The sequence below is a fragment of the Mesoplodon mirus genome (genome assembly GCF_964341445.2).
Source record: "Mesoplodon mirus genome assembly, chromosome: 4".
Taxonomy (NCBI): Eukaryota; Metazoa; Chordata; class Mammalia; order Artiodactyla; family Ziphiidae; genus Mesoplodon; species Mesoplodon mirus.
In genome coordinates, this window is record NC_138979.1 from 37,056,453 (window position 1) to 37,081,558 (window position 25,106).

Consider the following 25,106-nt stretch of genomic DNA (forward strand, 5'->3'; position numbering starts at 1 on the left):
ATTCGTTGTTTACCTAAAATTGGAATTTAACCGGGCGTCCTGTATTTTATCTGGCCTTTTCCTCTGATCTGCAAATACCCGGTCATAAAACGAGCGTGTATTTGGTCCCTCAGGCCCCGCCCGGAACTGACATCCTGGGAATCCCTGAATTTGCGTCTTGTTTCCAGGAGAGTTTATCCGGAGAATCCCGGACACAGCTAGCTAAGGGTACTGCAAGTCCGCGGCGGCGCTAGAGCACCTCTAAGGCCCCGCCCCCGGGTCAGACCAGGCCGCGCCCCACTCCTCGCGAGAGGGCCGCCCTTGCCCAGGAAGGTTCAGAGGCGGAAGTGGGGTACCGGAAGCGACAGTTGCCATGGAGCCTGCGGAGGACTGGCTGGTGGAATCCTTGCGCTTGTAAATCGTGTGGGCTTGGGACGTGGAATCCGGGCCCGGAGCTGGCTTGGGGGCGGACGGGCGCGGCGTGGAGCACGCAGGGAACCCGCGGCATGTGGGGCGGGACCTGTACGGAGGACTCCGCCTGGGCCTCGGCTCCCGCAGCTGGGAAATGGCACCTTCCTGTGTGCGCAAATTGTGTGAAGTACTAGTAGGGGCAGTGCTTGTGGAGGATAATAATAACATAAGTGACTATTTATTTTGCGCCAGGCTCTGAGTTAAACCTTAAACAAAGATTATCTCGATTCCTCACATCAACCTTGGGAAGTCTGAGTACTCTAGGATTTCCATTTTACAGATGAGGACGAGGCTCAGGGAAATTGTGACTGGCCTGCTCCCAGTCACACAGGGGATGAAATGTGTAACAAGACTTGATCCCAGTTCTGCCTGATTCCAGAGCCTGCGCCCCCAACTGCCGAACCATGCTAACATCTCAGGTTCTTTAACAGCTGTAAAGTGCCGTGCATCGTGTGATGTTGTGTCCCTATCATGCAGGTACCAGGATTTCCATGCATTCGACCTCTCGGGAGCCACTCGAGTCCTTGAATGGATTGGTGACAAAGGTGATATGCCCTGCCTGGCCCTGAAGAACCACTCCTCAAGCTGGAACTCAGGAGCTCAGCCCAGAGGGACCCAACCCCTCTTCTGGGAGCTTGAGGGCCTCTTGGTCACTTGTAGCAATTTCATGGCCCATCAGCATTATATTTCTCTTATGAAGATCTAGATCTCTTCCATCCCTCAGTACAAGGCTGTATACCAATGGCAGAAGAGTTTATCTTTGCTTTGGAAGATTTGGCAGAGTGTCTGGACCCAGCCGTGGTCCAGAATCTTTCTAGCACTTTGTCACAGCTTATTCTGCTTCTTTTTCCAGGAATCTTGGTTGCTGGCTATGAAAGCCTGAAAAAAAATGAGATTCTTCATCTGATATTACCTCTCAGACTTTCTGTAAAAGAAAACCAGGTAACTTGAAATATTTATGCTGAGTATATGTGTCTACTTCTACTCATTTATTAAATCTTTATGGAGCTCCTATTGTCTACTAAATATTGTCCTGGATACTAGAAAGAGAGAACCTGTAAGCCCTGGGCCTGCCCTTATAGTCTAATAAAGGAAGGCAAATGTGCACAGAGGTAAGTTGTACAGAAAGTCCTGTGATTTACAGAGGGCTCCTAGAGCAAGAAGTCAATTATACTTTATCAAGAATAGATTTAGGGGGAATTCCCTGGTGGTCCAGTGGTTAAGACGCCACACTTCCACTGCAGGGGGCCCGGGTTCGATCCCTGGTCGGGGAACCAAGATCCCATAAGCCGTGCCACACGGCCGAAAAAAAAAAACATTTAGGGAGCAATTAGAGTATGAAGTGTGGTTGAGACCTTAGAATGGTTAAGATCACCTAGGATGAATGTGTAGTATATAAAGAATAAGAGGAGAAGATGGCTAAAGACAGAACCTCAGGGAGAACATTTAAGAAATGGGTAGAGGAAGATGATGAACCCACAAGGAGTACTGAGAAAGAATAGTCCTTGAAGTAGGAGCTCAGAAAAGGCCAGTGATCCAGAAGCCAAGAGATAAGAATGTGTCATGAAGAGTTGATAGCTGCCTAATGTTGCTATAAAATCACTCAGGCTCATTGGCTAGATCAGTCCTGCCTTTATTGCCCTTGGGTAAATTTCCTTCCTAATGTTCTTGATCTTCCTCATCCCTACCCCTCAAGCTGAGTCAGGAGCTCACCAAAATTGAGCCTTGATGAGAGACCTGATTTACCTCCCACCTCACCCCTGGCATTCCCTCTGTTCTCTTGTGGCCACCTCCTCTTCCCCTGCCTCTGGTTCCTCACGTGGAGAGAGTAGAGTCTAGTGGCTAAGAGCATGGACTTCGGTTAGACAGACTTGGGTTCAGATGTATAACATAACCCCTGTGACCTTAGAAAAGTTGCTTAAGCTTCCTATGCCTTGGCTTTGTCATTTTAGAACAGGGATAATTATACTGCCCAGGTCACAGGGCGGTTGTAAGAATTCAACGTGATAAAGTAAAGCACTAAACGGTGGCTGACACAGTGAGCACTGGATAATTGGCAGTTGTATTTTTTTAAATTAGTTTATTTATTTTATTTATTTATTTGGCTGCTTTGGGTCTTTGGTGCTGCGCGGGCTTTCTCTAGTTGTGGTGAGCAGGGGCTACTCTTCGTTGCGGCGTGCAGGCTTCTCATTGCGGTGGCTTCTCTTGTTTGCGGAGCATGGGCTCTAGGCGCACGGGCTTCAGTAGTTGTGGCTCGCGGGCTTTAGAGCAGAGGCTCAGTAGTTGTGGTGCACGGGCTCAGTTGCTCTGCGGCATGTGGGATCTTCCCAGACCAGGGATCGAACCCATGTCCCCTGCATTAGCAGGTGGATTCTTTTTTTTTTTTTTAATACCATGCATTTTCTTTTTTTCTTTATTTTTTAAAATTTTATTTACTTTTGGTTGCTTTGGGTCTTCAGTGTGGTGCACGGGCTTCTCATTGCGGTGACTTCTGTTGTTGCAGAGCACGGGCTCTAGGCATGTGGGCTTCAGTAGTTGTGGAGCACAGGCTCAGTAGTTGTGGCTCGCGGGCTCTAGAGCACAGGCTCAGTAGTTGTGGTGCACGGGCTTAGTTGCTCTGCGGCATGTGGGATCTTCCCGGACCAGGGCTCGAACCCGTGTCCCCTACATTGGCAGGCGGATTCTTAACCACTAGCATGTGGATTCTTAACCACTGAGCCACCAGGGAAGTCCTGGCAGTTGTATTTTTATTGCTGGAAGAACCCACCTAACTTCCAGTGCGAGGTGTGGGGAGGAATGGGGCTGTGTTAGTTGGCTGATACATTCCACCTTTCTCTGTTAAGCCTCTGTGAGTGGCTCCTCTAAGAAGGCTTGGAATATAACACTTGTGCTGTGGTGAAAGGTTAGAAGAAAGGTTTTGGATGTGCAGGAAAGAAAGGAAGCTATCTGTGTAAGCAGCTGAGACCAACATTTGCAAATAATAGCACCCTGAGGCCCTGCCCAGAGAAGCATCATTGCCACCTGAGCGGCTTCCGTGGCTTCCTGCCAGGCTGGGATATGGCTCCTTACCTAGAACTTGTCTGAAACATTCCTTTGGAGAGCGGTCCCCTATCTGATTGGCCACCCCTTTGTATTTTAGGGCTTATTCCCTGAAAGAGATTTCAAAGTACGCCATGGAGGATTTTCAGACAGGTCTGTCTTTGATCTGAAGTATGTGCCAGACACCAGGTATGGTCAGCTCTGTGACCCAGACCTTCCATTCAGGATGGAGTGGCTGGAACTTAAGGGGTATCCTGTATTTTTATCACCACCCCTCCCCATCCCACCTCAGCACAGGGGCACATGGGAGGGCGTGTGCACACACAGATCTGGAATACAAAGAAACCGGTGCTCGGTGGCTTTACGGTCCCTCACAGACCTCTTGACTATGGTAACCCACAGATTGCTGGTGTTGCTCTAGGGAATAGATACAAAGTAGAAGGGATGCTCTTAGCTTCTCAGAGAGCTGGTGGTGGGTAGTTGGGGCTAATAGCTCAGTTGTCAGAGGCCAGGGCCTCTGGGTGAGGGTTCTGTGTTCAGGCTCCCTGCTGGGTCCTCTGGCACACGTCATGCCACGTGGAAGCCAGGGCTCAGTCCCATGACTCTGTGAGCTATGGACCTGTCCCTAAAGGGGAACAAGCCTGCTCCTCCTCTGTTAAATGAGGGTGACTGATCTTGATGACCCCTCCCTGCGTAAGGTCTCCTGATACGGGGAGTGTAGGAATCCCAAGCTGAGTGGGCTGGAGAGGGAGAGGCTGAGGGCTGTGTGCGTGAGCTCCCCACTGTCTGGGCTGAGATTTCCTATCCATCCTGAATAGGTTGCTGGTGACCAGTGGCCTTCCCGGTTGTTACCTGCAGGTGTGGCAGGTTGCGGAGGACAGCGGTAAGTGACTTTGACTCGGCGGGGTTGGGTTTGTAGGAAAGCCTGTTACTCTCACACCCCCAATCCCTAATCTGAGCCAGTTAAGAAACAGACTCAGAGCCAGTGGGAATTAAAATGCAGTATCTACTGGGACTTCCCTGGCAGTCCAGTGGTTAAGACTCTGTGCTTCCACTGCAGGGGGCACGGGTTCAGTCCCTGGTCGGGGAGCTAAGATCCCACATGCCACATGGTGTGGCCAAAAAAATTTTTTCTAAATGCAGTATCTACTTGAATGCAGCAAAGGTGAATTAGCAGCCGCAGCAGTGCACACAAGCCCCAGGTGGAGCTTCCTAGAGCTTGCTTCAGGCATTGAGTTTACCAGCCCAGCCAGAGGCAGAGCACCGGGTGAACCTCGGGCCTCTCCCGCCCCAGGCAGGGGCAGAGCGAGGGCAGCAGGGAGGTCACCTCTCACGGCAGGCATTGCTGCTCTCAGGGAGGGAAAGCAGTGAGTGAGCACAAGGCTGGGCTGACCAGTCTCCCACTCAGAAATGTCACTCTGCTGCCCAACGGGAGCAGGAAAGTTGGGAAAGGCGCAGGAAGCGTTCGTCCTGTTCCTCTGGGAGTCGGGGGAGTTCCCTCATAGTATCCCCTCCAGCAGGAGGTTGGCGGTTCCCCTGTCAGGCAGGCACCAGAGCCTGCAGCCCTGATCCAGCCCCTGCCATCCCTCCCTGGGTTAGAGCATTGATGAACAGCGTGGAAGCGGGCCTCAGAGGCAAAGGCAGCCACTCTTGGAACTGCCCCTTGGCCTGTGTGGTCCTCTGCCTCGCTTGGATGCTTCCCAGAAACCTGTAGCAGCTGTTGGCTTCTCCCCAAGCTTCACTGCTGCAGGAAGGTGGTTCTGGTCCTCATTTGGTTTTTGAGGTCACTGACCCTGTGGACTTTCCTTTGTTGTTTCTTCCTTGTCACTTGTCTTATGCTGTAGCTTCCAGGTGTGTTTATATACTTATTTGTAGTTATGATTGTTTATTTTTTCATAGTTTTATTGAAAGTCACCCATTTTAAGTATACAGTTCAGTGATTTTTTTTTTTTTAGTAAATTTAACAAGTTGTGCAACTATAATCAGTTTTAGGATATTTTCATGATCCCAGTAAGATCCATCATGCCAATTACTATTAACCCCCATGCCCACACCCTGCCCCAGGCGACCACTAATCTGCTTTCTGTCTCTATGATAGATTGGCCTTTTCTGGATATTTCATATCAATGGAATCATACAACATGTGGTCTCTTGTACCTGGCTTCGTTCACTGAGCATAGTACTTTTGAGGTCCACCATGTCATACAATGTCATAACGTGTATCAGCAGTTTGTTCCTTTTTATGGCTGAACAGTATTCCATTTATGGATGTATCACATTGGTCTATCTGTTCACCAGTTGATGGATCTGATTTTTGGTTATTAGGAATAATGCTGCTAAGAACATTCATGTACAAGTCTCTGTGGACATATGTCTTCATGTGTCTTGGATAGACATTAGGAATAAAATTGCTGGATCATGTGGTAAACTTATGTTTGATTTTTTAAGAAACTCCCAAACTCTTTTCCAGAATGGCTTCATCATTTACATTCCCACCAGCAGTGTATGAGGGTTTCTGTTTCTCCATGTCCTCACCAACATTTGTTATTATCTGTCTTTTTTATTAAAGCTGTCCTAATGGATGTGAAATTGTATATCATGTGGCTTTCATTTGCAATTCCTTAATGACTAATAATGTTGAGCATCTTTTTATATGCTTATTAGCCATTCATGTATCTTTGGTAAAATGCCTATTCAAATCTTCCTAAGGGTGTTTTGTTGTTATTTTTTTTCCCCCTAGCAGGCTGAGATAACATGCTGTCACAGGCCCTTTGATATTCCAGTTTTACTGTACATATTAAAAGATACTTGTTCGGATTAGTTAACAATCTATAAGATGTAACAGTAATATTAATGAGTGTATATTATATTCCAGTCACTGTACTAATCACTTTCCATGTGTGATCTCATTAAATCCTCATAAGTCTGAGAACAAACTCTTTCCCAGAGAGGCTAACTTGTTCAAAGTCACAAAGATGGTCACAGAACCAAGCCTTAAATCTAGTCTGACTTCAGAGTCTGCTTATAACTCTGCCTGGTGGTAACTATAGTTAGATAATAATAATTGATCTCAGTATAGTATGTAGGGGCTCTGAAAAAAAGGTCATAGCGTATTTACTGACTGGCAACATAGTCTGTGCCACCATTTTGCTTAGATCTGGTTCCTGGAAGTAAGATCTACTTATGAAAGGGCACATAATAGTAATTATTATTATTATTATTATTATTATTACTGTTATTTGTAACAGTAGCTAACATTTCATCATTTAGTCGTTATTCATTGTGTGCTTCCAGTGTGTCAAGCATTGGGCAAGGTTCTGGGGATATAACAGCAAGCACTCACACTCCTTGCTTTCTTGGTGCTTATATTTGATCAAATATTTTGCCCACTTTTTGATTGGCTGTTTTGTCTTTATTGACTTGTCAGAGTTCTTTGTACATTCTAGATACCTGTTATTTATCAGATATATGTTTTGCTAATATTTTCTCCCTGTCTTTTCATTTTCTTAATAGTGTCCTTTGAAGCATAAAAGTTTTAAATTTTGATGAGGTCCATTTTAATAATAAAACAGTGTCATATCTAAGAAATCTTTACTTAATCCATAGATTTTCCCCAATGTTTTTTTTTCCAAAAGTTTTATTGTTTTAGCTCCAACATTTAAGTCTGTGATCTCTTTAGAGTTAACTTTTGTGTATGGTAGGTATGAGGGAAGGGTCCAAGTTCATCTTTTTGCATGTGAATGTCTGGTTGTCCCAGCACCATTTGTCAAAAAGCCTGGCCTTTCTCCACTGACCTGCCTTGGTGCCTTTGGCGAAAATCGGTTGATCGTGAATATAAGGATTTATTTATGGACTCTCCGTTCGGTTCCAGTGATCTCTTTGTCTACCCTTATGTCAGTAACTTATAGTTGTTTTTTATCTTTCCCTAAAAATAGGCTGCGTGGGGCAGCAGTGGTTTAAAGATGAGGGGGGCGCCTTGGAGCTCTTTTGTCCTGACAGTGCCTGGGGTACCAGGTGCCATATAGAACCTGTAGCCCTAGGCCCAGGAGAGCTAGGCCCAAGGAGACTTGCTCTGACACTCATATGAGAGTAGGAAATCAGATAGTTACCTTCCCTTGGATATTAGTGCAGAATATTCCAGAATCTGGAGAAGGCTGGCAAGCTGTTTTCCTAGACGCCTAAAAACGTAGCATTATTTTGGTGAATTTTCCAAGGTCCAGGTTTGACCCACAGCTTTGGTATCTCAGAAACCTGATTCTGTCAGCACACCCAGAACAAATCTAATCTGTTATTAGGGGCAGACGCAGTCACCAGACTCACAGGACTGCTGTATAAACCAGAACGCAGATTTATTAGTTTATAATGAAAAAATAAGTATCCCTAAAAGTGGAATATTCCAGATCCTTATTCTTTTCCTATAGAAGACCTAACCTAATCAAAGCCTGCATGGTAAACATAACCATAACAAGAGGAATCAGCTCTGAGGCTTCCAAATGATGTTTTCATAAGCTGTCTTAGGCAGAGGGTATAGAACTTGTGAAGGCTTCGCTCTCCAGGCCCCTGGAGGGAGGGCCTGTGGCCTCTCCTCTCAGCTCTGGGGCTGAGGAGTCCACTGAGAAGGTCTTTAGGTGGAGACATACCTAACAGCCTCAGCTGAATGTCTCCTGCAGCCTCTACTTTGAAGTTAACTTCAGTCTGGAGTGGCTCTCTCTGCCGTGGACGGGCCCCAGCATTTTCTTTGCCTTTGTGGCTGAACAGCCCCCTCTCATGGCCACCACTTTTCCTTTCGACGTGGTAATACGTTAGCTCAGAACTGCAGGTCTGGAGCCATTCTGACTCCTTAAGGAGTGTGCCTACTGCAGCTCCGACCCGTTCTGTTGGTTTAATCTTCAGACAGCCTTCTTTCTTTTATTGCCCAGTTCTTGGAGGTGCCTCACTGCATCTTTTGCTTTGATTTTGTAGTAGTTTTTCTTTTCATTTGGCTAGTTGGTGTGGATTTCCTAAAGGGGGCATTTTAACATTGACAAGAGAGGGGATGAGGAGGAACCTGCATTGCTTTCCTGTTGTAACTACAGAGCACAACTCTCCAGTCAGGAGCTCTGAAGCCTTTGTTTTCTACTGCATCTTTGAAATAGGTCTTTGAAGGCTTTCCCTTGACCTCCTCCTTCCCCGCCGTCAGGGGGACAAATCACATCTGAGAACCAGCCCTGGCTCAGAGCAGCAGGTCCTGGGGAATCTGTTCCAGGCTCCTCAGTCTTTGGAAAGGGAAGAGGGAGCCGCTTAAGTGGGGCCCGGGGGAGTGAGGCAAGCTGTGCTGGGCTGGTTTGAATCACAGCCTCACTGGCACTCCCTGGAGACACACGGTCCTGAAGCTCAGCTGTTGTGTCTGCTCCGACCTCCGCGGCTCCTAGGGTAGAGCAGTTGCGTTCAAAAAGTGTAGACGAAGTGCACTGAGAGTCTGTGGCTTGGGGAGCAGGACTCAAGGGGCCTCTGCATCCTAGCCCAGCCTGGCCGCACCTTCTGTGACTCCTTGTATGTGAACTGTCTCCAGGGGACTGACTGCCACGTGCTCGCTTGATAAGCCGTGTTACTGTTCCTTCTCTCGTCCGTCCCTTCCTCATCCTCTTACCTATCCTCTAGAATTTAACAATACATAGATCTCCATTTTCTTCAGAGAATGTGAAACCAAACAGTGAGCTCCCTCTTGGAGCAAGAAAATATAAAATGGAAAATATGCATCTCCCTTTAAGTAGTTTGTACAGCAAACTACTTGTTCTGAAGTATGTTATAAATGGAGAATGCAGAGATGGGAACCTGTCTGCTGTCGAAGCAGACTGAGGTGAACAAAGCTAAAATTTGATTTAACCTGAGGGCAAGTATGTCTTTTTAATGTTCAGTGTAAAAAAGATGTGGACTTTCTTGCCGTGTTTGTTTGAAGACAAAGACATCTGTGTTATAACCTTGACCTGTTAGGATTTGGCTAGTTGCTTGAGGTCATGGGACATGTTTTTGAAGAAATAATATTACTTCATGAACTCCGTTCCTGTTATTTTCAGTTAAGGTGTAAACAACATCATCGGCGTGTTCTTTCCTTTTCTCTTCCTTTATTTGTTCTCCACAAAACTATAAAAAGCCAGAACTGCTTAGGAGGTGTTGAGATGGCTGCTGTGTGATTCATTATCTCTCATTTGCAAAACAGTTCGTAAGACAAATTATAGAGAAACTACAGTGCTTCTGACAGTTTCCAAAAAGTAAACACAACGCACAGTGGTGACGTCTCCGCATCCTCTCTCGCCAGCCGTGAGCCCGTCTCCCCTGACCTTCTGGCAGGCCTTCACCATGGAATGTTTCAAACCTGCATTAACATTCTTTACTTCAGCTGCTTCCATCTTCCCCCAGATGTCATTAAGGCTGTCAGCGCCATTGATGTGTGCGAGAAGGAGGGGCGCCTCTGGCCCAGGGTGGCCATCTTCTCGTCTGCGGCGCCCAGAGTCCTCCACGGGGCCAGGCTCAGCAGTCTGAAGGTGGTGGATCTGGAATCGCAGAAGACCACATACAGCTCAGGTACCACAGCCCCTTGCCGGCTCCTCCCAGCCCCACCCAGCCATGCTGGAAACAGAATCCAACCCTGTGTGCCAGCTGCTGGGGAAACGAGATGAGTGAGAGGCAAGGCCAGGCCTCGGGGGCCCCTGTTCTGGGGCTGGGGAAGGCAGTCCCAGGACCGGCACCCAACCAGCCGGGCGGACCGTGTGAGATGAGAAGGCTGCAGGACGTGGTTCGCTCGGCCCGGGGCTAGTGGGGAGCTGCCCAGAGGAAGGGGCTTGGACCAGCCAACGGCGCCAAACTGCTGGACCCATCTGACTATAGCCACTTTTCTCCTCTCGCCCCGCCTTCCAGGTATCAGTGACGGCGAGTTGCTGAGTAGCCTGCAGGTCCTGGACGCAGACACCTTTGCCTTCTGCTGCACCTCGGGCCGCCTGGGGCTTGTAGACACCCGCCAGAAGTGGACCCCGTCAGAGAACCTCAGGCCCGGCTCTGGGTCCGCTGGAGGGAGGTGGTGTGCAGAAGCTGGGGGCCGGGGCCCTGGGCCCAGCATTGCCAGCCTTGGCTCGGACGGGCAGCTCTGTCTTCTTGACCCCCGGGATCTCTGCCAGCCGGTGAGCTTGGTCCAGTGCCCAGTGTCCACGCCTAGCCCTGACCCAGAGCTGCTGCGAGTGACTTGGGCTCCAGGCCTGGACAACTGCTTGGCCATCTCAGGTACTGCTGAGAGGATTTTGTGTCTGTCACTTGATCTCTCTGTTCTGGGGACTCTTGGGTGCTCAGGAAGGAGCCCGTAGTCCCATAGTAAATCTGGCCCCAGAAGTTAAAGTTGCTCACAGAAAAGCTCCAAATTAGCTCTCCAGGTTCTTCAGTGGCGGCTCTTCCACATCCTGGCTACCAGACTTCCCCACGTTGGTAGCAGGCCTTTCCTGTCCCAGCAGGAATTCATTTCTGAGGTTGGTGGAGAGGCTGCGGATGTTAAGACACTAGGACAGCCACGGGCTGCACCAGGGAGAGGCGATAGGGTCTCAGCAGTGCTGCTCAGTCTACTCGCTCTTAGAATTACAGCAAGCTAGCTAGGTCAGCAGGCTCCTGGGTCTGGCCCGGCAGTATCTAGTTGAATGAGGGTGTGTAATGAGGTATCTGAAAGCCGATGGAAGGATCCTCTGATGGGGGGAGAGGTGGAAAGAATAGTTGAGAGAGCAGGAGAGGGTCCTTGGTCATGGCAGGATCCAGAAAGAGCAGAAGAGCAGAACCAGGCTTGGGTAGTTCTCTCTAAAGGCTTCTCTTTCCCCCATCAAGTAGGAGACAAGGCTGTCTGCTGAGAGAGACTCACATGTGGTGGGATTAGAATTGGGGGCAAGTGGAAGAGGTTTGAAAAGTCTCTAAAGCCTCCGTTTCTTGGGGGAAATAATAGTACCTACTTCATACAGTTGTGAGGGTTAAAAGAGAGAATGCAAGATTAGCCTCGGGTCTGGCATGTGATAGATGGACAACAGATGTTTATTGTTATATGCTCCGTGGAGTCATCAGCCGCCAACATTGACGGCAGATGTTACATGCCCTTCAGTTGGCCTTTAATTTTATTTATTTATTTTTTTGGCTGCACCGCGCAGCTTGTGGGATCTTAGTTCCCCAACCAGGGATAGAACCTGCACCCTCAGCAGTGAAAGCGCAGAGTCCAAACCACTGGACCGCCAAGGAATTCCCTCAGTTGGCCTTTAAGTATCTTGTGGCTCTTTGATTCCTCATCCTCTAGCCTGTTTTGGTTCCGTAGAGGATTCAGAGATTCAGCGTCAATGCTCGCTTTTCTTGTTCTTCCTCAGGTTTTGATGGGACGGTCCAGGTCTATGATGTCACGTCTTGGGGTGGAATGGGGTGCCAAGTAGAACCTCTCTTCACTCACAAAGGTCACATCTTCCTAGACGGCAATGGGATGGACACTGCTCCACAGGTCACCACCCACACCTGGCACCCCTGCAAACCGAGGACTTTGTTGTCTGCAGCAAGTGATGCCTCTCTGCACATATGGGACTGGGTGGACCTCCATGCTGCCCGCTGACTCCAGCATCTTTCCGCCCAGGCCCTAGGAAGCTGCTGTGTAGCAAGCATATTGATTCTGGATTCAAGTGACCACAGAGCCCTGTTACCAGCTGAGTGGCCGTGGGCAAGTTAACCAGCCTCTAGTCCCAGTTTCTTTATTTGTAGAATGAGACTGGTAATAACTACCTGGCAGGACTGTTGGGAAAGTTAGAAGTAAAATATTTTAAAATAACTGGTAAGCGGACTTCCCTGGTGGCACAGTGGTTAAGACTCCATGCTCCCAATGCAGGGGGCCCGGGTTCGATCCCTGGTCAGGGAACTAGATCCCACATGCATGCTGCAACTAAGAGTTCGTGTGCCACAACTAAGGAGCCCACCTGCCACAACTAAGACCCAGCACAACCAAATAAAAAATAAAAAATAATAATAACTGGTAGGATGCATGGCACAATAAATATTTGGTAGCTACTCTTAGATCTGGGAGCCCCATTTCCCCCAAGTGTAAAATGGCAGCGTTTTACCCCTGTCTGCATTCACAATATCATGGAATCTGAAGAGCCAACGAATGTAAACAGGTTTTGTGAACTTTTTTACAGAAGTGAAAATGTATAGTGACAGATAATCATGAAAAAAGTCAACCCCAGTAGCAATGAAGGAAATAGCAATTAAAATAAGATTATGCCATTTTTATCTACTAAGTTGCCAAATTTTACAAGAGGTTACATGGTACACAATTCAGAAGGTACTGAGGAGCAGCTTGGTTCTTTATCCCAGTTGTATGATGTACCATTGTTCAGTTGAACCATAATTTATATATCCAGGCTTCTGTTATGTGGCAATTAAAATTTTCTAATCCTTTGAAATTACAAGTAGTGTGTACAACTTTTGTATCCATAAACAGTATGTCTGTAGAATACATTTCTAAGAATAAAACTGCTAAGGCAGAGGATGTGAGCATTTTTCAATTTTATAAATACCGTCAAAGTGCCCTCCATAGAGATTGTGCCACTTTATGACTGCAACGATGATGATCGGTCTGATTCTCTTACCTCACCACCACTCTCCTTAGTGGCTTTTTGACTTTGCCAGTCTGATAAATGAAAAATCATTATTTGTACTTTTAGTCTGCATTATTATTTAGTCTGCATTATTTAGTCTATATTATTTGTACTTTTTCTCTTATGTGTGAAGTTGAGACTCTTCACATATTTAAAAGTTTGGGGGCAGCTGTTTTTAAAGGTGGTAACAGCCAGGGTGGGGAGCTAGGCATTCTCATCAGTACCACCTGCAGCTGGCGTTCAGGCAGAGACTGGCCACCCTCCTCAGGCGGTTCTCACTGGAACACGGCCTTCACCAGGGTGATGCTTTCCAACCCCTGCCCCCCTGGGGAGTAGGCCCAAAGGACATTTCTTTTTGGTGGCCCGTAGCAAATATGAAAGTGTACCTGCATGTGATTCCTCACTGTCACATTTGTTAAAGGATTTTCAGCAATTTTCTTGTTGAAATTATTTGATTACTAGTCACAGTTTGGGCTCTGGTTTTCTAAAAAAATAGCTTTATTAAAAAAAATAATTAAAAAAAATTTTTTTAAATAAAAAATAGCTTTATTGAGATATAATTCACATACCATACAATTCGCCCGTTTAAAATGTACAATTTAATGGGTTTTGGCATACTACTTGATTAGTTTTTAAAGATTATGGTAAGATATATCTAACAATTTGCCATTTCCCCCATTTTTAAGTGTACAACTCAGTGGCATTAATTACATTCACAATGTTGCATGACCAGCACCACTATTTATTTCCAAAACTTTTCATCACCCCAAACAAACTGACTGTTGTGGGCTCTGGTTTTTTGGCTTTCAGTTGGGCCTACTTGGTGTATTCTTCAGCTCGGCTCCTATACCAAAATGCCACAGACTGGGGTCTTAAACAACAGAGATTTACTTCTCACAGTTCTGGAGGCTGGGAAGTCCAATATCAAGGTGCTGGCTAGGTGGGTTTCATCCTGAGGCCTCTTCTCTTGGCTTGTAGGTGGGCATCATCTTGCTGTGTGCTCACATGACCTCTTCTCTGTGCTCATGCAGAGAAATCTCTGGTCTCTGTTCCTCTTCTTATGACACCAGTCCTTTCAGATTAGAGCCTCACCCTTATGAATCACTTAACCTTAATTACCTCTTAAAAGCTCTATCTCCAAATACAGTTACATTGGGGGTTATGGGGGTGGGAGGGGGTATAATTTAGCTCATAGCATTTAGGAATTATTTTGAAGTAAGAAAAACCTAATAAATTTTCCAATGAAATGATTTTTTTAATTAGTTTAATAAATGTAATGAATTTTGGAGAGATGTAATTAAACAATTTCAGACTCAAGATGTGATCCTTCTTACCATCGTCTGGAGTCTTCTTTCTAATGCTTTTCTTCCCCTCCATCGCCCCATGAGAACTGATTCTGTAGATTCATTTCCAGAAAAAGGTAATTTCTTCTTTGCTGTGCACCATTTTGGCTTAAGCTTCACAGGAACGCTCTGCTTTCAGATAGAAGAGGAAACCTATATGACAAATCAGGGTTTTTTTTTTTTTTTCAAGAGAGTTGGATTACCAGCATAGCACTAGCTAAACTATATTATTTCACCAAGTAAAAGAGATGAATAATTTAGAAAATAGTAGAATTGATACATGAATTGAAAAGCTGCTTTTCTAGGGACTTCACTGGTGGCGCAGTGGTTAAGAATCCACCTGCCGATGCAGGGGATGCGGGTTCGAGCCCTAGTCCGGGAAGATCCCACATGCTGTTGGAGCAACTAAGCCCGTGAGCCACAACTACTGAAGCCCGCGTTCTAGAGCCCGTGCTCCGCAACAAGAGAAGCCACCGCAATGAGAAGCCTACAAGCAGCAACGAAGAGTAGCCCCCACTCGCCACAACTAGAGAAAGCCCACGCGCAGCAACGAAGACCCAACACAGCCAAATTAAAAAAAAAAACAAAAACAATAAAAGAGGAAAAGCTACTTTTCTGAAAAATACTGATACATCAGTCAGTCATGGTCCAGCCAGGAAGACTGAATCCACACCAGATAATTCAGTGGAGGGAATTTCATTCTGTGGTATCTGAAAGAGGATGCAAGGGAAGGTGAGGCCCTAAAGGAGGTGGTGGGTGTGTTGCCCAGAGCCCAGGAATGGGGCCTCCCAGTGGGAACTGAGCACAGTGATCTTGCCTGGCTGTGGCTGGGGCCATGGCAGGATCTGAGACTGCAAACAGCTAGACTGCAGGAAGTACAGAGAAAGAAGTCCCTAGGCTTCTCTCCTTCTACCCTCCAACATCCTGCCTGTGCCATGGACCAAACCTGGCAGGAGCTTGTCAGCAAGGGAGCCTGGGAAATGCAGCAGGCAGGGTACGGGACCGGGATGGATCTGAGGACCAACAGGCAAATGACTGGCACCACAGCCAAACCTCCTCAAGCAAGAAAAAAGAATAAAATGAATAAAGAAAATAGAACAAGGATATCACAACAGATCTAGAGAACAAGAATTATAAGAGAATATAGTGTGCACAGTATTAATTTGAAAATCTCAAGATAAACAGTTAATTTTCTTGAAAATATACATTGATTTTTATAAATTTCTTTTTTTAGTAGAAAATCTGAATTATCCAATAAGAAAGAAAAAACTATTCAAGGAATAATACCAAAAAGAATATTGGTGGGGGGACAATTTTGTAAATAATTTTTTTTTAACTTTTAAAGAACAGAAAATTCCCATGCTATAGAGACTATTTCACATAAAAAATCTAAAAACTCATTTTATGAAGGTACTGTAATCCTAATAACAAAACTTGGCCAAGAAACTGCTCAAACACAACACCACACTCTCTCAAGCTCAGGTTTTCACGCTGGACAGTGGCCTCAACACTATACTCCACCACAGTCCTTTTATAACTAACATTTTTTTTTCCAATGGGGAGAAATGTACTCATTTTAATGGATTCCAAAATATAGTATAATTTTAAATAAAATAGCCTAACAGGCATAGGTTATTAGAAACAGACACAAGCTACAAAAAGACTAAAAAGAAAGGATACACAAATAGCTTTTAATGTATTGGAAATAAATAGCTTCATTCTCAGTTGTTGTTTTTTATGATTACAAACCAGGAACATTTATATTGTTTATTCCCCATAGACAAACTATATTAAGATTTTGGTGAAAACACTTATTTTTTTAACATCTTTATTGGAGTATAATTGCTTCACAATGGTGTGTTAGTTTCTGTTTTATTCACAAAATGAATCAGCTATACATATATATATATATATATATATATATCCCCATATCTCCTCCCTCTTGCTTCTCCCTCCCTCCTACCCTCCCTATCCCACCCCTCTAGGTGGTCACAAATCACCGAGCTGTGCTATGTGGCTGCTTCCCACTAGCTATCGGTTTTACATTTGGTAGCGTATATATGTCTATACCACTCTCTCACTTCGTCCCAGCTTACCCTTCCCCCTCCCTGTGTCCTCAAGTCCATTCTCTAGTATGTCTGCATCTTTATTCCTGTCCTGCCCCTAGGTTCTTCATGACCCTTTTTTTTTTTTAGATTCCATAAATATGTGTTAGGCTATGGTATTTGTTTTTCTCTTTCTGACTTACTTCAATCTGTATGACAGACTCTAGGTCCATCCACCTCACTACAAATAACTCAATTTCGTTTCTTTTTATAACTGAGTAATATTCCATTGTATATATGTGCCACATCTTCTTTATCCATTCATCCCGTCGATGGACACTTAGGTTGCTTCCATGTCCTGGCTATTGTAAATAGAGCTGCAATGAACATTGTGGTACATGACTCTTTTTGAATTATGGTTTTCTCAGGGTATACGCCCAGTAGTGGGATTGCTGGGTCGTATGGTATATAACCAATATTTTAAACACCCCTTTACTATCCTGAAATAAAAATTTACAGGGAATATTGATTGTTTACAAACCTAATATCAAAATCACTATAAAATATAAGGGAATAAAATACAAAAGATTCTGTATTTCAATCTAAATGCTCATTCTTTCACATAATGAGGTAATCAGATGCTTGCATGTATGCAGTAAAATCATCAAGAGCAGGATAGCCATGATTATACACCCAGACTGGTGTGCTGCATTTGTGACTAACACCCAAGAGTCAAGGACATGATTTTTCTGAATTGGTGAACAACTCTTCGGAAAGTTCTAAACAAAAGAAAGTACCGTTTTCTCCAGTTTTACGCAGTAGTTGAGTTTCTGGGAAATTCAGGTGTATTAAAGCTGTGCAAAACTTTCCTTGTGTATTTGTAAAAAGTTAGGTTCAGAAAAATGGTACAGATGAACTGGTTTGCAGGACAGAAGTTGAGACACAGATGTAGAGAACAAATGTATGGACATCAAGTGGGGAAAGCAGCAGGGGGTGGGGGTGGGATGAATTGGGCAATTGGGATTGACATGTATACACTGATGTGTATAAAATTGATGACCTATAAGAACCTGCTGTATAAAAATAAAATAAAATAAAATTTCAAAAAAGAGAGAAGGGCTTCCCTGGTGGCGCAGTGGTTGAGAGTCTGCCTGCTGATGCAGGGGACACGGGTTCGTGCCCCAGTCCGGGAGGATCCCACATGCTGCGGAGCGGCTGGGCCCGTGAGCCATGGCCGCTGAGCCTGCGCGTCCGGAGCCTGTGCTCAGCAACGGGAGAGGCCACAACAGTGAGAGGCCCGTGTACCACAACAAAAAAAATAAAAAATAAAAAAGAGAGAAAAAAAGTTAGGTTCTAGGCACACATAATTGTAAAAAGGTTTTCCCCTACATCAGTGGTTCTCAAACTGTAATATGCATAAGAATCACCTAGGGGACTGGTTAAAACACAAACTGCTGGGCTCCGTTCCCAGAGTTTCTGATCAGTAGGAGTGTTACCCAGGGTGTTGTGAGAGAAGCAGACCAATAGGAGTTATTTCACACACACACACACACACACACACACACACACACACACACACACACACACACACACACACACACGAGTACCTGAGGGAGCTGGGTCCACAGTCTCTGTAAGGCTGCTGTCTTCCCATCCATCTGCTGCTGGAGCTTGGGGCCCACAGAGCAAGCAGGAAGGGGACGGCAAGGACCAGCTGGAACCTGTCAACTCTCACTGTCTCCAGTCTTGATGCAGGTCACCTGCACGATTCATCACTGAGCTAAACACGCCCCCGGCCTAGGGGTGGGAGAAGCTTAAGGAGGATCATGGGAAGGTGGAGCAACTGCAGGCAGATAATCCACACTGACCGTGAGTCACAGCCGCACCTGCCCCATTGCCCAAGCGTAAAACCAGAACGGCTGCGGCTTCCCTTCCACCCACCACATCTCACTCAGAAACGTCTCTCGTGGCCCACTCTCCCTGGAAACACACAGGGGAGTGAATTCTGGGGCATGTGGTTCCGCCCAGCCAAGTCGCCACATTAAAAAGCCACCTTAAGTTTGAGGGTGGGGCTGGAGAATTTGCACTTCAGATAAGCTCCCGGGTGATGCCCACGCTGCAAGTCTGTGGACCAGGCTGAGGATCACCGCCCTCCACGAATGCCCAGCAGGACCCTCGTGCAGGACTGCCTCAACAATTGTATTGCATCTACGTGGCCCCCGTCACCGCACACCGGGTGTGCCCCCAATTTTTATGACAAGCACAAATCCCCACCTCCAACTGCCAAAATGCTTCTTTGAGAATGGACATATTCCACAGGGAGGAACTCCCGGGGTTCTCTCAGCAATTCTAGGAAGATGCCCCAGAGAACCCCTTAAGGGACCGAAAGAAAATAAGCAATTCACGTTGACATCAGCACAGGATCCACTCTGGCCGTGGGACAGAAGACTCAGCAGCATGGACGGCAGAGAAAGTTTAGGAACTGTTTTGACCTCACAAAAGCTCAAGGATACAAGGAAGACCAAGCAGCTATTTAGAGAGGATGAAAGAGGAGCAAGCAAGAAACCCTGCAAATAGCAACGTAGAGAAGGTGAGTAATTCGATTTGGGGCAGCTCTTGCATATGTGTGCTCAGAAGGATGTGTTCCAGAACAGAATGTGTCAAGGTGAGAAGGGTGTCACCAAGCCAGAGGAGGAGGCATGTTGAGGCGTGTCCAGGGGAGCAAGGGATACTTTTAAAGGCCGTGTCTTTAGGGCCTCAGCCCAGGCCCTTCTCTGGAACTGCCTCCCACTCTTCCAGGTCCTCTGAAAGTGTGAGTCAGCCACCCCTGCCTGGCCACAGCGGCTTGGCCCAGGGAGGGACGTGTGACCCAGGGACACAAATCCTTTCACTAGGATGAGCCAATCTGAACTTCTCTCAGAGAATTTGAACTACATAACACAGAACTCCAGTCCACCAGGGAGAGTGGAGTCAGGGCCAAGGTCGGCTCCGTGTGGGTGGGACTGGGTTTCTGGGGAGCAGGAACAAGGGTCTGTGGAAGAGGCCACGCCTCGGAGACTGGGACACCTGTGGAGAAAAGCAGAGGTGAGAAAGAAACTGGCAGGCTGAGACAGGGAGACAGAGAGAGCACGGCACAGGTTGAATGAATGAAGGAAACATGGATCGCCCCTCCCACACGTGATCTCCGTGACTGGTTATTGTGAACGAGTCGAGTCACTGGAGGTTAGGGAGGGAAGCAGGTGTTCCCACAGCCGTGGGAGAAGGAGGTGATGCTATAGATTCTGATTCTCTCAACTAGCATTTACTGAGCATTGCTGTGCGCCGAGTACCATGCTACATGCTGGGATAGGAGATACAGAGATATAGAAATATAGCCCCACTAATGGGGGATTTGGGGGGAACACCCAGAGAGGGAAGGGGTCGTGTGTTCTAGGAGCACAGAGGGCTGAGTATCCGCCTCCGCTTGGCTAGAGACCAGGTGTGATCAGGGAAGGTGATATTTGGATTGCATCTTTCCTTCAGGCCAAGGAGAGGGTAGGGTGTTCCAGGCAGAGGAAACAGCAAAGGAAAGGACAGAAGTGGGAAAAGGCATAGCCCCAGGCTGAGGAGCAAAGGAAGTTGGAACTGCAGCTGAGAAAATGGGCCGTAGGTGGTCAGCATTGGCCCTGTGTGCTGTGCCCAGGCGCTGAGCTGGGAGTCCCTCAAGGATTCGGAGTGAGAGGGCGGGTGGCCACAGCCATGGCCTGGAAGAGGGAGTGTAGGCCTCCTCCAGGCAGGAAGAGCGAGGGCATGTGATACAGCGCTCACACCTGCGGCAGCCTGCCTGTATAGCTCATCTGCTGTTCTGGATTCATTTCAGTGTAGCCAGCCAATGAGTGGTTTAGATCTTCTCTACCCAGTGCCACCCTTAGACTTGGGCAAAATGGATGCCATGAACTAAGCCAGACTCAAAAGGACAAATATATGATTCCACTTACATGGGGAACCTAAAATAGGCCAGTTCATAGAGACAGAAAACAGAATGGTGGTTGCCAGGGGCTGGGGGAGGCGGGCATGGGGAGTTCCTGTTTAATGGGTACAGAGTTTCAGTTTGGGATGGTAAAAAAGTTCTGGAGTTGGATAATGGTGATAGTTGCACAAAAGTGCAAATGTACTTAATGCCCCTGAATTGCACACTTAAAAATGGTTAGGGGCTTCCCTGGTGGCGCAGTGGTTGAGAGTCCTCCTGCCGATGCAGGGGACACGGGTTCGTGCCCCGGTCCGGGAGGATCCCACATGCCACGGAGCGGCTGGGCCCGTGAGCCATGGCTGCTGAGCCTGCGCGTCCGGAGCCTGTGCTCCGCAACAGGAGAGGCCACGGCAGTGAGAGGCCCACGTACCACAAAAAAAAAAAAAAAAAAAAGGTTAAAAGGGTAAATTTTATGTTATGTTTATTTTACCACAATTTTTAAACAGTGGATGCCAGGGCTCCGTGCTTTAGAAGGGCCGGCCCCTCTCCAACCCTCCTCTGCCTGCGCCCTTGTCCTATGGGCTTTCAGCATTCACAGGCCTGAGAGAGGCTGCCCTTCCCTAATGGGCTATGGAAGGGAGTCCATAGACTAACTTTGACCGTACACAATCATTCCCATATGTATTGACTTCACAACCTGACCCCACATACGCTGTAGCTACCAACAGTTTGCACGGTTGGGAGTCAAACAGCTCAGGGCCCAAGTCCCAGCTCTGTGTTCAGTTTCCCCCTCTGTAAAATGGGCCTAATCATAGTAGCACCTCATGAAGTGACTGAAATGGGTAAATGAGCCCCTGCAATAACGTGGTTAGAGGCCTGACACACAAGAAATGTCAGAAAACTTGGCTCCTACTAGAATATTCACTCTGCGTTCTTGACTGGAGGACTGATTCTAGCTGTGTTGAAGAGAAGTGAAGGGAGAAGGTCATGTTCTCTGAGGGTGGTGCAAAGTTATCCAATCAGGTGAGTGGGAGCCCCCTGCCCTGGGCTGAGTCAGCTGGGAGGCCTGGGTCACGCTCACCAGACAGTGGTGTCTGCAAGTCCCATGTGGCTTATTATACTCTTTGGAGACATCAGTCTCACACAAGTCTCTGCCCTGGGGCTTAGAGTCTCATAATAAATTTGATTAAAATGTCTCTCCCTTTGACCATTCCACTCACAGGATTCACTTAGAATTAATTTATCTAATGGGTTAATATTTTGCATCAGCTTTGGCTAAGCAGGATCAGTGCCCTGAGACCCAACTCCGGTGTTTCTTGCTATCTGTAAATGAGAATAAGGACAGGTATTCTTGCTATGAGTTCCTTCGATAAAAATTTGGCAATGCATAATTTGTGTCACCTATTGAAACTTTTATAATAAGTGAATTTTATGCATCCCCAGTTATAACTTTTATTGTTTTTTTCTTGAGGGGTTTTCAAGTAAATAGCTTCCAAAAGCCACCCTGCTTGTCTGGTTCAGATACTTTAAAGCCATAATTATGAGTTTGAATTGAGTTAAAAATAAGAGCCTCCAGAGCTTAGCTCATGCTGAGCACAGTGGTAGGCAAAAAGGTAAATCAAAACACTTTTGAGCAAGAGAAAGGATGGCTACGGTTTCAAATAAAAAATTAGGACACTGTAAAAAATCATCATATTACATTTGGTTCACTGGAAGACATCTCCATGCGACTACTAACCCACACTTAACTCACTGTTGTAAGTACTCCATGTAGGAGTACTAACAGCAAACGTTACTTAAAGCAACTAACATGTCACATTGCTCTAAGGACAGTAAAATACATATGAAATATCTACAATCTCCAGCTCAACTTTCCCTTATTTTGCTAAGGGGAAAAACTCATGTAAGATGAAATTGTATGGATATTATATTTGAAACTTCTGGATCATTCCAAAGTATGATGGCAAATTTTCTAAAAGGAAATCTGGTTACTTCCAAAGTATTTTTATAATGCAGAGCTACACTAGGTTTTAGTATGATGGATTTCCACCTAAGTGAAGACTTTCTCATTGAAAAGAGTGAAATTATTGAAAATATTCCATATCAGATTTATTTCCTGGCTATACAAAAATCTCTAAGCTGATTTCTGGGATACTTTTGTTGTTGTTTGTTTGGCCACGCTGCACAGCTTGCAGGATCTTAGCTTTCCAACCAGGGATTGAACCCGTGCCCCCTGCAGCGGAAGCGCGGAGTCCTAACCACTGGACCACCAGGGAACTCCCAGGGATACCTGGAAAAACCTTCTCCCAAAATAGGCTCTTTGAAAAGTCTCCTCGATGGCAGCAGATTGACATCCTTTGAAGGGATGTCAATCCCTTTTTGGAAAGGAGATACTGGGCAGAGTCACCTCTCGTGGATAAGGGAGGTGATCAGTCTAGACAATAAGCAAGCTGTCTTTTCTGTCGGTGTTTATCAAGCCTTCCCCACATGTATCTCTGTGTGTTGGAGATACACGGACACGAGGCTTTCTAAGGCGGCTTGAAGACAGTTCTTAAAGGAAAACCCAAAGGATGTCTTCGACAATGGCAACAACATATAAAGTCCACAGTGCATCAAAATGACTACTTTTGACAGATACTTACTTAGATAAGTTATGTTTTTTAAAAGAAAGACTAATTACTTCATAATCATACTTTATAAATCTACTTAGATAAAATTGTACTATGTGTAGATTGTGCTTTGTTTTATAATTGATGGGTTTCTGGAAAGTTGTGGAAAATACTTTAAAATCAAACACACAAGGAAATTATTTTAAGAGGGAGAAACTGTGTTCCATTTATTTCCAAGCACCATTTGCTGTGTATGTCAGAGGCCCTCAGGGACTCTGCTCCCAGAGGGATGCCCAAATCTCCAGAACCTGTTGACCTGCTCTCGGCCTCCCCCGTAGGACCTGGACACCTGAGCACAGACAGGAACTAGTGAGCTTGTCAGAGGCAGGTGATATAGCGGTAAATCCTCCAACCAGGAGTCTTCTTAATCAACGCCATGGTTCCTAGTTATTGCTCTGGACATATTTACAAACAGAAAAGACTTTACCCACTTTATTACCCTGGTTCACGATCTTCTAGACCCGGTCTCACACTTTTAGGATACGGTATGAGCTTTAAAGCTCTGCAGCAGCCCTGCTGGCAGTTTGGAGTAATTCAACCATGCAAAAATTCTACTTAGGTTGAATCATGAAATCGCCTTTTTTTTTTTTTTTTTTTGAGGTATGCGGGCCTCTCACTGTTGTGGCCTCTCCCTTTACGGAGCACAGGCTCCGGACGCGCAGGCTCAGCGGCCATGGCTCACGGGCCCAGCCGCTCCGCAGGATGTGGGATCTTCCTGGACCGGGACGTGAACCCGTGTCCCCTGCATCGGCAGGCAGACTCTCAACCACTGCGCCACCAGGGAAGCACTAAATTGCTAGTTTTATAGACCAAAAATGGCAGTCTCCCATGGTTCAACCTAATATGTTGGAGGAAGAGTAGGGTATGGTTTAGAAAGTCAGCCTTTAGCATTGATCTCTCCTCCTTTTCCCTCCTCCAAATAACCCAATAGAATGCTTTCCTCTCAAGTAACTCCATGTAAATCTAAGACAGGGGATGTAGGGAAACACAGACAGTTCCTAGGTTCCAGTCCTCCCAGAGGGAGAACAGGGGAAGACCTTTAGAAATGTATTTAGTTCATAAATAAATCCCTGTCTAGCTGCCCAGTGCTGGGAGGAAACTGCTCAGCCACTGCTGGTTCTACATCATTAATGCCATCACCACGGGAGGGCAGAGCCGCCTCCGTCCTGGAAGGATAAGGATCTCACCCTCGCATTACCATGCTGTGAAAATTAAGGCACAGAATCACAGTGAAGACACATTGAGATGGTGATACAGTCAGATTCAGAACTAGTCTCTGAAACCTCTGGAAATCAGCTTCCATTTTAACAGCACGGACAGGAAAGCCTTGAGTGGTATTTCATAAGCCCGGTGGGTACTGAGTGAGAGAAAAAATACGGCCTGTTGGACTGGGATTTGAGCTCTCTCTCCTTCTCCTGTGGGTGTCATGGTATAGAATCAAGGGCCATACAAACCTGTTTTGGGGGTAGATTCTGCAGTGTTTTCAAGATAGGTCCTCTACACCTAGAGTCTCTCCCCGGCGTGGGCTCTCTGATGTAAACTAACACGTGAGCTATTGTTGAATCGGCTCCCACACTCAGCGCATCCATAGGGTTTTTCTCCCGTGTGGATTCTCTGGTGAATAATAAGACTTGAGCTCTGATTGAAGCTCTCCCCACATTCCCCGCATTTATAGGGTCTCTCTCCAGTGTGGATTCGCCGGTGGGTAATGACGTTTGAGCAGTCACTGAAACGTTTCCCTCATTCCAGACACTCATAGGGTTTCTCTCCTCTGATGGCTGGTGAGAGTGGAACCCTTACTGAACGTTTTCCCACGCTCGGGGCACTGGTAGGAGTTTTCGCCAGTGTGCGTTCACCAGTGTGTCCTGAAGTGCGAGCCGTTGGTGAAACTCTTTCCACACTCGCTACACTTACGGGGTTTCTCTCCCATGTGGATTCTCTGGTGCATAATAAGGCCTGTGCTCTGCGTG

The 25,106-nt window shown here is 46.4% G+C and overlaps 1 protein-coding gene across 2 annotated transcripts; it reads left to right on the forward strand.

Moving 5' to 3' along the window:
• The first annotated feature begins 287 nt into the window (after positions 1 to 287).
• Positions 288 to 13,635, forward strand: WDR73 (WD repeat domain 73). Of its 2 annotated transcripts, none has more exons than XM_082619618.1 (8): positions 288 to 393; positions 928 to 995; positions 1,304 to 1,392; positions 3,590 to 3,678; positions 4,308 to 4,372; positions 9,889 to 10,053; positions 10,387 to 10,746; positions 11,856 to 13,634. In XM_082619618.1, exons 1-8 carry the CDS (start codon positions 353 to 355, stop codon positions 12,089 to 12,091), a joined length of 1,113 nt encoding a protein of 370 aa, XP_082475744.1. In that variant the 5' UTR covers positions 288 to 352; the 3' UTR covers positions 12,092 to 13,634. The 2 variants fall into 2 exon arrangements, with proteins under 2 accessions (XP_082475744.1, XP_082475743.1); XM_082619617.1 differs by lacking the exon at positions 288 to 393 and adding an exon at positions 416 to 559 and having other exon boundaries at positions 11,856 to 13,635.
• The last annotated feature ends 11,471 nt before the right edge of the window (positions 13,636 to 25,106 follow it).

Bases quoted from the DNA above. Each gene is read 5' to 3' on its own strand.
- WDR73 (XM_082619617.1), top strand. From the start codon at position 486: ATGTGGGGCGGGACCTGTACGGAGGACTCCGCCTGGGCCTCGGCTCCC. The intron at 10,054-10,386 runs GTACCACAGCCC...CCCGCCTTCCAG, and splicing joins GAAGACCACATACAGCTCAG to GTATCAGTGACGGCGAGTTG. The intron at 10,747-11,855 runs GTACTGCTGAGA...GTTCTTCCTCAG, and splicing joins CAACTGCTTGGCCATCTCAG to GTTTTGATGGGACGGTCCAG.